This window comes from Empidonax traillii, unplaced genomic scaffold (genome assembly GCF_003031625.1).
Source record: "Empidonax traillii isolate 1590-97213 ecotype Southwest subspecies unplaced genomic scaffold, ASM303162v1 scaffold355:size2308892, whole genome shotgun sequence".
NCBI classification, from domain to species: Eukaryota; Metazoa; Chordata; class Aves; order Passeriformes; family Tyrannidae; genus Empidonax; species Empidonax traillii.
Window position 1 is genome coordinate 799641 of NW_020955548.1, and position 13585 is coordinate 813225.

Sequence of the window (13585 nt, forward strand, 5' to 3'; positions counted from 1 at the left end):
CCGACTGGAGTTAAGACATGTAAGGAAAAGGGATTTTTTGAGTAGAAACTATGCTGTGCCATTGTGTATCCAGGCCTCTCTCAGCATGGGTGGCATTTGTGTCTATACCTGGAAATTCAGAGGTCTTTTTGTCCAGAAACACAAAGGGTGATTATGTGGTTTGCATGTACAACTGTGAAAACATCCAATCTGTTTCCTTCCTGAATGAAGTCTGAACTTTCCCTCGTGTATTTCTAACCTAGTAGGAAAGGCCTTACTTTTTTTTCTTCCCTATGTAATTCTTAGGACTATCAGGAGGCTTCTAATTTGGAGCAGTTTGTGACTCGCTTTCTCTTGAAGGAGACACTGAACCAGCTTCAGTCCCTCCAGAGTTCCCTGGAGTGTGCCATGGAAACCACGGAGGAGCAGACCCGGCAGGAGAGGTGAGCAAAGCTCCTTTTCAGCTGCAGTGAAGGGGTGAGGAGTGGGGTCACCTTGAACCTTCTATTTTACATTTCACCCAGCAATCTGATGTAGGGAATAACTAAAAGGTTAAACGTTTTATTCCACACAGGAATCCACTAACAGTAATTTTTTTGGTTTTTGTTTTTGTTTATTTTTTTTCCTCAGTATGCTATTGTTAAAGATGACAGAAAAAGTAAAATATGAACTGTTTTATTTTGCAGACAAAGATCTTAAGACCTTTCTTTTGGAAATATCATTTGCTTGTTTTGCTGTTGGGTTTGAGATCTCTGAAGTACATGAATAATACCTTGGGGTTTTGTGCCAGCAGCTTGACCATAGGAATCAAACAGTTCTTGGAAGTCTGAGGATGCACCAAACATGCACAGTATCTATATTTCCCTCTGTTCATGCATACATATTTCCAGGTTCCCCAGCAACTGATGGGAGAGAAGGAAGTCTTGAATGGCAAGTTCAGAGCTAGAGCCTAACTTAGGTGCTCTTACATCCTCCAAAGTAATCACTGACTTCTCTGACTTGCCTTTTAGGACAGCCTCTCCAGAAATACAGTTTAGAAAGACCACGTGGGTAACTCAAACTGCCCAGTTGGGTGCTCGGATTTGGGTAATATGAGCATCCATTTTGCAGTAAGCTTTCTTGACTAAATTGACTGTCTAGTAGTGCATTGTGGAGACTTCTTTCTCCAGTTCTATCAGTACAGTTGCTCAGAAATACCCTTTTGAATGCTGAATTTCATTTGTGGCAAAGAAAATGAGAAAGAGGTGTGACACACTTAAGCCAAATACCAAAAGGCAGGCATACACAGCACTTTAACTACAGCTGTTTTGGAAAAAATTAGTTAGTTCCTAATGCAGACGCCTCAGTCTGTATGTAAAATCATCTTCAGTTATGTTTAACAAAACTCAGGGGCAAACTGTTTGAATCAGAATCCCACTAAGATACTCCTAAACTAATTTGAGTGTGCTCACAGTGGGGAATTGCTGCAATTTGTCTTACTGTGAAGGGATTTGATGCTGCAGAAAACACCATCCTAAAACATCTCCTTAACATAATGTGTGAACTTTTAGTGAGCCTTTATTCTGTGCTGCAAGAGACCAGATATCTTTCCAAAACAGTAACATGAGAATTATTTACTGAATTGTTTAGGCTACTGTCTAATAATCTTTGCAACCACTCATCCAACTAACTGTTCAAAATTAACCATAGTCCTGGTCCTTCATTGCATTCCAGCTGGAGGATGAAGAAGAACCACATAGAGACAGCCTTTGGCCCTCACACAAAATCTCAAGTATCAATGACTCTGTCATCACAGTACAAACATAAATAATTTCTGTATCTGCTACTGGTCCTGGAAGTGTATCAGTCCTCCATCCAGTATTAGCTAGTTCTCATCAGTTTTCCTTCCTTATCAACAGATACAGGTTGCTGTTTATCTTTTCAACCTTTAAGCTGTAGGGGTCAATTATTAAAGTTCATATCTCACTTTTAGGTGGTATTGTGAAGTTCCTCTGCAGTGATGCTACAAAACTCCTATGAATGAAGAAACTGTGGGAATGATTACTTAGGTCAGGTCAGAGCCACATCACAGACAGACACTGATCTTGAGATTTCTCTCCCTAAAAGATCTACAGTTTAACCCCTTTTTTTTAATCCTATCAGCTTAACCCTTTTTTAGGTTTTTTTTTTCTTTTTTTTTTCAATTTTTTTTTTACTTATTAATGACATAACCACAACTTGTCAGTAATAGTGAAAATCTGGAAAACAGTCCAGTGGTCTCAACAGGTATTTCTTTTCTTTTAATTCAAAAGGGAACATATAAGCACATTTTTTAAAAACAGAGGGAGGAGACCTCTCCCACACATTCTATCTTAAGAAGTCTCCTGTGTTTCTGTGCAGAAAAGATCCAACAAAACCAGAAGTGCTCTCAGTCCAATGGCCAGGGAAACGCTCAGCTCGAAGGCTTCAGAAGAACAACAGCCTGCCATCAAATAACCCTCATTCTAGCACAGGTATGATACTTCACATTTTCAAGATACTTAAAACATTTGCATACACACATGTTCAGAAAAATATATACATATCTTTCTCTCAAAAATCTAATTTAGATACCTAACTAACTCAGATGCTTTAGTGACAGAAGACAATTTCAATTTATTATAGAAGTTATTAACTTAAACCATAAGGAAAATAAATATATATCCACAGATCTGAACTGATGAAAATAAATACATAATTATGGGCCAAATTGTGATATTGTTTGGGGGCTTTGGATTGATTCAACATTTTTAGGTAATATTTGTAGCCTGCAGAAGTGAATGAAAAGGTGAAGGCTGTAAATTATAAAGAGCCAGGTTCTCTGCCATGACTTACATCTCAGCTGAGGGGAACAAATAAGAAACAGAAAGGGAAAATACAAAATGTGAAAGAAAATAATATTTCATTTCCGATGACACCAAAAGAATCTGAACCAGCATTTCTGAAAAGGTGATAGTGCACTTTGGTAAATTAGATTCTTTGGAAGCAGAGGCATTAAGCATGAGGCTGCAGTGAAGGTGTCTCCATGCTTCTTAGAGCAACACCTATGTAGACATTCACACTGTGAGTGATGTCAGGAACTGCTTTAATAATGCACGTATTTGTTTTCTTGAGTATTGACCCTTCCATCTAGTAGGCAATTTTCATGAGACTTTAGCAAAGCAAAATTTTCCAGAGACTTCAGAGAGACTCACAGAATTACAGAATCATAGACAATCCTGAGTTGGAAAGGACCCATGAGGATCATTGAAGTCCAACTCCTGGCCCTGAACAGGACAGCCCAAAGCAGCATGTACCTGAGAGTGTTGTCAAAAGGCTTCTTGAACTCAGACAGGCTTGGTGCTGTGACTACTTCCCTGGGGAGCCTGTTCCAGTGACCAACCACCCTCTGGGTAAAGAATTTTTTCCTCATCCAACCTAAACCTCCCCTGACACAGCTTGATGCCATTTCCTTTGGTCCTCTTACTTGTCACCAGAGAGATCAGTGCCTGCTCCTACTTTTCCCCTCATGAGGAAGCTTCAGACTGCTCTGAGGTCTCCCCTAAGTCTCCTCTTCTGTGGGCTGCACAAGCCAAGAGACCTCACCTCCTCCCTTGTATGGCTCCCCCTCTAGGCCCTTTACCATCTTCACAGCCCAGATGCTTGGGCCTTTGTAGAACAACATCTTCTAGCTTCACTCTTGATATGTGACATCAGATCACGTTGGATGTGGCCCTGAGCAACCTGATCTAGTAGAAGGTGTCTCTGCCCATGGCAGGGTGTTTGGAACTAGGTGATCTCTAAGGTCCCTTCCAACACAAACCATTCTATGATTCCATGATCAGGTCATTATACAGGCAGGAATATAACTGCAGTAGAGATGGAGAGCTTTCTTTAGGCATCAGCAGAATTTCCAAGGCACTAACATTAATCTAAAATGTAGTTTTAATTCTGAAGTGGATTTCTACCACATCTTCAAAAGAACAAAAATAATTCATAGAGTCAAAATCGTGCTTTCCTTTAGTTTTACCTAAACGAAGACTGAACTAGTTGAAGCATAATTTTTGAGAAGAACTAAAGTCAAGCTTTTTTTTAAATAAAATACAGGGATACACTATGTTCCAGCAATTTAGTAACATTTTTAAATGCTCATTATTTATCTTGTCCAAAGGTTGGATTGAGGAAGACAGCCAGTGGATGACTCAGATAAATAGACTCCAGAAGCTAATTGATAGACTGGAAAAGAAGGTGTGTGTTTTTTTCCACCTGCTTGTTATCTCATTTTCAGTAAAGCAATTATTTTCAAAACACAAATGAGTTCCAATCCACAATGAGTGAAACTTCAACATCACCTAAGACAGCTAACACTCATTAAATGCCTACATTTTTCTTCCACCTTCTTCTTTCCTACTGCATGACAGCATGCCATGGTTTTTCCATGCTCCCCTTTCCCCTTCCCATCACCACAGAATCAAATTTTCATAAAGATCTGAAAAGCTGCATTTCTGTATGACTGGAGAATGTTACTGTATTTAGTCATGCTTGTTTTGGGGAACATGGTATAAGCCTCTGTTTTTAGGATATGGTAGTTTTCTTTTCCTCTCCAAACTTTCCCATGAAAGCATGACAGAACATTTTGTTTCCTCCTTTCCATCAGAGAATACTCATTTATAAAGCTGAAAACACTTTCCTAATAAGTAAATAAGTTTCCTAATAAGTTCAAAAGCTGATGCAATCTTGCCTGGGAGCTGGCAGCACCAGCCCCCAGAGCCCAGGAACCATCTGTGGTTCCCACACCAAAGCAGACCCCTCCGGGAGTCTGAAAATGACCCATCTGATCCAACAAAGCCAGCATTTACAATCCTGGGGCTTGTAAAATCCTGAGCCATATCTATCTGTACAGAAAGTATCTATTATTTTTAATTGTGATTCAGATTTGATTGCTACCCTGGTGTATAAAAGTTGTTTTTTATCTGCGTGTGATGACTTCTCTTTTTTTGGGAGAAGAAAGAAGAGCACAGGAAAAAGTAAGGCTATAAACTCCTGAGTTGTTCTCTACATAAAGTGTAGTTTATTGAAGGACAATTTCAGATAGGTGCTACGGGAGTGGCTGAATTCAGTGGATTTTGGGACCATGGGGGTTTCTTCCTGCTAGTCCCCTGGAGGTGAGATTTCAGGCTGAGTGCTCTCAGACCCCAGAGTAGCTCCATTCCCCATGCAGCTGATGCTGCTTCTCCCCAGAAGGTCATTGCTCACCAGCAGTGACACTGTGCATGTACTCTAAAGACATTGGCACAGGTGTCTTCATCAGCACCCACACACAGGCAGCACTTGCAGGAACATGAACATGAACAGCAGCACTTGCAGGAAGATGAAACAGTCTGATCACGTTCTTTCCTTTCAGCTGATCAGGGATGATCATGGGGATGATGCCGCATGAGCATTATCATGGGGTTTAAGTATTTGTGCCTGGACCCATACCCCTTACCCAGGCCCTGGTTCAGACTTTGGGTCCTGGCAGACAGGTGTCTCCTCTCCCTCAGCCAGTAGTCAAACTTGAGTTCAGTAGCAAATTGTACACACAGAAAATAGTTAAGGGACTTAACAAAAGAAAAATAAAAATAGGAGTGACTTGGCACAGGGCTCAGCAAGAGCAGCATACTGACCTTTCTCTGACATTGCTCCCTCCCAAAGCTAAAAAACACTCCTAATTACTTTTGCCCTTTGGTCCCAGTTTGGGAACAGCATTGGGTATTTCAGTTATCTCAGCCTTATTACTGATTAGCTGTATATGGTCGCTGCCAGCATCACTGGCCTTGCAAGACTTTGTGCTCCAAAAGGAGTCCCATATTCCCTTTGGTTATCCCTGTGGTCTGAAAGTCTCTCACATCGCTTCTCCATAACCAGCTGTGAAATCTGGCCATTTCTTGAACCTCTTTCCTTAACTTCTGTCGGCTTCTCACTCTGCTCCTTGCCATGCTCAGCAGCTCAGCCCATTAAGCTTCTGGCCAGAGCCTACCCATAAGCCTCTATACAACTGCTTTGTCCCAGAGGTAATTTCTGCAAGAGAAAGGCAATGACATGGCAGTTGTCATGTTAATGATGTTTTAATAGCAACTTGATTTTTCCTGAATAGATATAAACTGGATTTTGAAATGTCAAAGTCCATCATAAAAGGTAAATCTCACGTTTGGTCTACTCCCAACTCTGCTTTGGAAACAGCAGCTCACTACCCAAACACAGCTGGTCCAGCCCAACATGGACCGATGCCAAAAGAAAACCTAACATCTAAAAGAATGTAAAAAAAAAAAAAAAAAAGAAAGAAAACCTGCCCTACAGCAATAATGCAATGCAAACATTACAGAAATCAGCCAACCATTTTGTGGTGAATAAACTTACTACACGGATGTTATAAAAATATCAAATCTGCTATGGTTAAATGACAGAAAAACTCAGTCTGAAAAGAAGCTAAGTGCAAAGGGAAACAATGACAGGGCGTAGACCTCCCATAATTACCTCCTTTACAATATAAAGCTTGATTACTAAAACACAGCAATTAGATAAGCCTAATTTTCCCAGTAGACAGTCTATATCCACCTTTGCCCAACTTGGCATCTGCTTGACTTCCTATGTTTTAGCCATGCCTGACTGTGAGAGGTGTTAAATATCAGCTGTCTTTCAGCAGCTATTAGAAGTCCCGCTTTTTGACTTTGCCCTGAAACAGATTGGAGAGGATTGCACAATCATCCTAAAAGACAACTTCAAAAGCCACCACTTCTCAGTTGAGTGAGGTAGGACTCCAGAGTGATTTTAAAGCCCCAGCTTTGAGCTGCATGAGTTTTTATTTCCAGGCTGCCTGGCAACGGGCTGGCAGGACCTCTTTTATGCACACTGGGCTACTTCACTTATGCTCAAAGCCAAGTCACCCAATGCACAAGCACTCTTCCCACACAGATGAGGACTATGTGCCAGTGCTCACGTGCTCTGAGGTCACACGGGCTGGCTGTGTAGACTTAGCCTATCTGTGTAGTCATGCCCTGTCTAATGGCATAACACTACTGAAGAACTGCTATGGACCATTTTTTACTTTTTAAAGGGGTAGCAAGTTATTAGTCAGTGGTTCCTACTGGAAAACAACTTGGTGAAGAGTTGATGTAGTATTGCCTAAGTCTTCTGCTGCCTTCTGTCAAAGGTGAATTTGACCATGAATCAGTCTTGTAAGCTGCCTATTTTTATTTGAGTTCTAAATTTACATACACTGAAAAACAAACAAACAAAAATTTTCTTGATACCTTTAGAGGAAGTTTGCAGAATCATCCCTTCCTCTCTTTTGCCATGTTTCCCTAGGAAAAAAATGGCACTGAGAGAAGAGAAGAATTACAGGAATATGTATTTTCCCTTCAGAATTTTTACCTAAAGTGTCTGAACTGATAATAAAGCTGTGTGTTTTTCCCTCCACGCACACATTTTATGTTTTTCTATCCACATTCACAGCAGTTTCTAAGTACTTCACTCCTGCCTTGCTCTGCCACCTGCTGCTGGTGGAGGTCCTCTGTTCATTTGAATTCTACCTGCACATCTCTTGCTGGTTTTCAGCGAGTACAGCATCTGTGCTGGCAGAAAGCCTGCTATTTGAGGTTAATCAATCCTCACCCAGGCTGGGAGCATAAGAAATTTTTTTCTCTTTGCTGCACAAGAACTGTGTGCAGTGAGAAGCGAAGCATCACTAACAAAGAGTGTGTTTTGCTCCAGCTGCTTATTGGAAATCAGTCTCCCTCTTTTTTTTTTTCAGGCATATGGATATTTTTCAGAATATCATAATCACACTGAGTTAGAAAGTACTGCATGTGCCTAGCATGTAAAGGATGATTTTGTGTGCACTACTAGTCGGTGTTTGTGTCAATCACCGATTCATGAAACGCACATCCAGCCTGCGTGCCAAGCATGCTGCTGCCTCACAGACACATCTGTTCGCTGCTGCCCAGCCTGTGCTCACAGCAAGTGCAACAGTTCAGAAACCTGACCTGGACCATCATGCAAATCTCTCGACTCTAGAAAACAGCCCCTTGCAGCCCCTTTTAAACCTCCCGCAGAGAAGATCCTTCTCTGTAAAGTTTTATCGTTGCATAACAGTAACTGATAGTTCATTCCAAATCACCATTCTTGCTCATCTCCATAGTCCACGGGACAATTTGAGAGCGTGTCTGTCCTTCCTCAGTTAAAACCATACATTTGTGAACAAGTTTTGTTACTTTGTTGAATGAAAAAAAACCTGCTGAGCATTACAGATAAACCTTTACAAAACAGCCCAGGCTGGATTTAATCCCTGGAGGTATATCAGATCAGCATTTGTGTTTGACTTACAGCTAATAAAGAAGGCATTTAGTTATAACTTCTTGAAACAAAACAGAATTTAGCTATTGGAATAGTTTGTTAAAAAGGTAACAGCAGAATATGACTGTAGTATTCACTCTTCTATTTTCTATTTTCTTTTCAACTGCCTAAAAGGACCTAAAGCTTGAGCCATTTGAAGAGGAAGTTTTAGAAGAAAATGCAAGATCTGTAAGTACTTTTCAAGATAATGATTTTCACATTTGATTTTGAATGCCAGGTATCGAGACAACAATCTCATCTGGTCTCTTTTGTTAAAAAGTAACTTTAAAAATCTTTACCCTCAGTTTTTCCAGTGACAAGAAACCATTTTATTTAGTAGAATACACTATGAAAGAGGCAACAGAACAAAAATCAGAATACATGAGCAAAAATTTTGTATTATTTTTTGCATTGTTTTCAAAGGATACAGGGAGCCAAACCTTCACTTGCATAAGGAGGAAAAGGTGTTATTAATAAGATTTACAAATTTGGCTGCAGTGTTTATGGGGCGGTAGCTTCTCTGCTTCAAATCACCTAATGCTGTGTGCATGCTTTAAATCATGGTTGTACAGCCTCCCTCCCTCCCAAAACCGCTCCAGGAAATCCTAACAGGACAGATGGGATACTATCTAGGTCTAAGCAGTAACAAATATTACAACCTACAAAATCAAAATCATGACCAGAAATAAACTTACTGCTAAGCAAGTTTATGTCCCAAGATTGATAGACTAGCATTCCTAAATTCAGGGCTTTGAACAATGCAAATCAAATATACATGAAAAAAATAACCAAAAGAGATGAACCATCAAATTGGATCATTATTTCATCACAGAAGTTGTATTAGATTTTTTTTTTAAATGAGACCGTACAATATTGCAAGATAGACTGCTTATAATTCATGAGATAGCTGTATTAATAATCAAGGCAGAAATTAGTCAAAAACCTGTACAAGAAATTAAGTTGTATCCATTAAGAAGCACATTGTGTTGCCTTAAATATTCCACTAGTAAAGTTGTCAAGCTTCAGTAGATGAATCAAGATGTAAACTATTTAAAATAGCTAAATGGTAATTATATTAATTCAGGATAAATAGATCTTCAGTACTGCTGAGTGTTTCCATAGTCTTGTTTATAAAGATTGTTCATTTTCAGAAAAGTGGAGGGAAAAAAACCCTCTCTATTCATCACTTATCATGGTCTACCTTAGGCATCTCACTCAGGTGTGAGTCAGGGCTCTAAAATATAAAAGCAACAACGTACCCAGTGCAGACTGTGGGGATTTGCTCTTATCCCAGACCTCACACCTACTTGCATACAGAGTCATCCAAGGAAACACACTGTCTTTATTACAGAATATTTCAAAGATCAGCATTTGCTTTGCACTCTTCTGAAAAGACTCTCATCCAGGGTTAGGACAACTGTCTCTGAGATGGACACTCGTTTTGGGTGTTTCCATTCTGTACCTCAGCTTGCCTAGACATAAAAGCCACACACGAGCATTTCTACTTCCCCACCCCAGAGCACTAAAATAGGGACTGCAAACTTCAAAGGAACTTCTGTGGGTTTTCTTTCACGCTTTATGGTTTTTATTGTTTCACGATACGACTTTTCTGAGTACAAGTACAAAGGAATTCAAAGAATGATACGGCAGTAATATTGTAATGTTTTTGTATCAGCACATAATGATCGTTCAAAATCAAATGTGCGTGATAGAAGAAAAAATTGAGGAATTCCATCTTGCCCTGAAGCAGTATGTGGAATGTGCTTCTACTCTGGGTGGCTGCTTGCAGTAAGTACAATGTTATTGTCCTTGGGCTGAAGGAAGGAATGCAGTTTCATTTCTTGAATAACTGGGATTATTCATAAAGAGAGAACCTGTAACACCTGTCCTGGCAGCTTATGCATAATCTGTAAGACACAGCTTTTCAAAGACAACTAGAACTAGAAAGAGATGTCAAAATGTGCAGATTTTAAGTACTATCAAAAAATGACAACAAAGGCTATCCCAAAGATGTTAAACAATCCTTTCGGGCTTCTCAGCTCCACAGGTCATTGATTCACGACTTCTGGAAGCTCCTAGGCTGAGACTCTTCATTGGAAAACTAGTTTGCCAGCCTTCATTTGTGCTCACCTGGCAAGGAAGCAACCTGTCAACTTGTTCACCACTTCTCTGCTTAGAAGCTTTCAGAATCTTCCCTTTAGGCTGTCATTTTAAAATTTTAATTCATAATAAAGAATTGGGAAAATAAAAAAGCAACATTTTCAATGAAACTATGTTTCTGCTTTGCTCCTTTTCGAATTAAATAAAATATTAAATGAACTACTATGGGTTAAGAATAAATTTTCATGGCTCTCCACTGTTCTCAATTTCTGAATTTCACATACCTGAGAAAGTTACTATCATACACACTGTAGACCATTATGAAAAAGCTATATTTATATGTGTACACAATACAGGATCTTCCTATATATTCAAAGGCTTCAAAGCCTGCCTATCATACCCCTAATTTATAAGCCTAGTTGCTATGAGATAATCCCACTTAGGATTTTATCAATAGTGTCCACACAGACCAGAAAAAGCAAGTTAAGCTGCAAGAGGAGTGACATTTCTGTAGTGGTTCACTTGTAAAGGTAGACTGATGAGGAAAATAAAATTCTCCTGTTGGCCAAGAGATAGAAAAAAACCCCAAACAAACAAGAGAAGCCCCTCTGGTCCCTTCCAAAAACGAACATCAGGCTAAAGACTGTAGTGACTGCAGACTTGTCAGGGGAGAGAGCTTACATGATTTCAGAATGCAACTTAATAAATGATGGCAGGAAGTTCCTTTCTTTCCCAAGTTTGCAGGCATTTGGTAAGTCTGTAATGCCACCTACTGGATGGGTTTGCTGTAGCTGTTAATGACAGTGACTTGTTTTTTCCATCAGCTTCCAATATATTTGCTATTTTACCATGTACTTGCACATACAGTGGGAGAAAACCAATAAATCATAAAACATTGCTTATTACAGAATGAAATATAATCTGATACGAGTTTTCAAGAACATCAGTAGTGAGATCAGCAATCTTACACTTGGGAATTTAGAGAAATATGTATATTTACTTTTTGTACTATTTATCTAAACATCAATTTGAGTACCTACATGCATTAGTACTGTACATGCTATAAAGGTTTTATGCTCAGGATGGGATGATTCTGTGTAGAGGATCAACAGAGTATCTGTTGATAAATTGATAAATTGTTAGCTGAATGGCGTAAGGACATGTAACTAGTACCCAAAATATTATTTTAAAAATGTATATGCAGCAGATATCAGCCTGACTTTACACTACATTGCAGATATACTTCATTTGCTTTCAAAGCACAGAAATTCCATGACACTTTGATGCATCTCTTATACGAAAAGATAACTTCTACTGTGTAATTCTTCAGCGAAACAACCTTTATAAACTTACTCAAACTGTTCACTGTGTGGGACAGGCTCCGCAGGGAAGCGGTCACAGCACCAAGCTTGACAGAGTACAGGAAGCGTTTGGACAACACCCTCAGGCACATGGTGTGACTCTTGGGGATGGTCCTGTGCAGGGCTAAGGGTTGGTGGTGATCCTTGTGGGTCCCTTCCAACTTGACATAACCACAGTTATTTAATTTTCTCTGTTACTGATTAGCATTTCTTTACATATATGGTACTATTAGAGCGAAGTGAAAAATAAGTTTCATAAATAAGAGTCCATCCTAAGTGTAGGAATATAAAATATTACTAAGTAAAAATAAATATACAACAAGAATTTTGGGTTTTTTTAAAGTTCAGATAATTTGTAGTATATGATCACTCATTTGTTAAAATTATTATTTGGATTGTTTTTTGATTTTGCTTCTGTTATGTTTTTTTTCAAAAATCACTGCATTTGGTCTTATTTATGGGCAGTTTGGAATAAGATGTGTATGTCCAATGACTTTGTTGTGTTTTATTAAATTACTTCAATTGTACAATTCTTAGTATTTCCATACAGAAGCTTCCAAGTAATTTCCGCTTCATTGTCTATGAGTTCTGGGAGAACAGCAATGCCTGGAATAGGTAAGTTGTGAGGGTTCGGTGGCTTTTTTTTTTTAATTCATAGATTTTGAAGATTAGAAATCAATTATGTAGAAAGACTGAATATAAATTACTTAAAATACTGCTAAACAATTTCTTGCTAAATATACCACAACTAATACTTCAGAATATTTCAATCACTAAAGACTTAAATATACTAAAAGAAAAAATGTTAGAAAGACAAACCTAATTCAAAACAGAAAGAGTCTGCAAGTGATGGATATAGCATCAGATAGATGTTAGTTCATCTGAGACAAAAGAACAGGAAGGCAGCAATATTACCAGAGTTTCATGGTAAAGAAAGAAACAGAAGGAGCCAACAGACAGAATACATGGCATCCCACAACATACTTCAGCATACAGGTAGTCATGGGGAGCTCTCCCACGGCTTCCCAATCCACATCACAAAAACCCATCCAACAGACTCCCAGAGTGTCTCTTTTGGGCCCAAAATAGAAGTTATAGTGATTAAAAGTCCTAGTAGTTCAATTCCACCCTCTGGCAGGCAGATAAGAAAATGAGACAAAAAGATTGTCCTTAACTACATTTAGTTAAATCCCACAAAAGCCAACCCTCTGATCCTAAATCTGAAGACAGAAACTGTTCTGAAGGGAGTTATGGAGAATCTCTCAAAGCTCATTTGCTTTCCTTTTGAACAAAACCCCAGTTTTACTGGGTTTCCTCTCACAAAGACACAAGAGCACTCATAACACATGTCAACGCTACACTGGGTCACAACCATGAGATGAGCATCAGAGTGACAGCTAGCTGCACTGAAGAAAATCTGTATTTAATGTAACATGCAAGCACTTCACAGCTCATCTGGACTCCTCTCCCACTATCACCATTGCCTAAGTTTTGAAGCACAAAAGTCTCTGTTACAGCATTAATTGTAAAATTTCTAATGATCATTTTAAAAAAATTAGGCCCCTTTAAAAAACCTTATTTTTAATTTTTTTTTTTTTTTTTTTACAATTATTTAGCCACCTTCAAATGAATTACAGCAAGACATTCCAAAGAAGTAATGTGGATTTCTTGGAAACTCCAGAGCTCATCACAACAATGCTAGTCCCTGGTAAACATCAACTTTTCCCATTAAATTGTTAGTTCCATATAAAAAGTTCTGCTATATTAGTGTGTTC

At 38.9% G+C, this 13585-nt stretch overlaps 1 protein-coding gene across 1 annotated transcript in view; it reads left to right on the forward strand.

Annotated features, from left to right (window-relative positions):
* Positions 1–13585, forward strand: part of NECAB1 (N-terminal EF-hand calcium binding protein 1) — a 58289-nt gene that overhangs the window by 41268 nt on the left and 3436 nt on the right. Inside the window, exons 6-12 of the mRNA XM_027892521.1 lie at positions 286–422; positions 2359–2471; positions 4148–4224; positions 8485–8538; positions 10025–10137; positions 12348–12425; positions 13427–13518. Of these exons, the coding sequence (XP_027748322.1) occupies positions 286–422; positions 2359–2471; positions 4148–4224; positions 8485–8538; positions 10025–10137; positions 12348–12425; positions 13427–13518 (664 nt within the window). The remainder of the gene's footprint in view (positions 1–285; positions 423–2358; positions 2472–4147; positions 4225–8484; positions 8539–10024; positions 10138–12347; positions 12426–13426; positions 13519–13585) is intronic.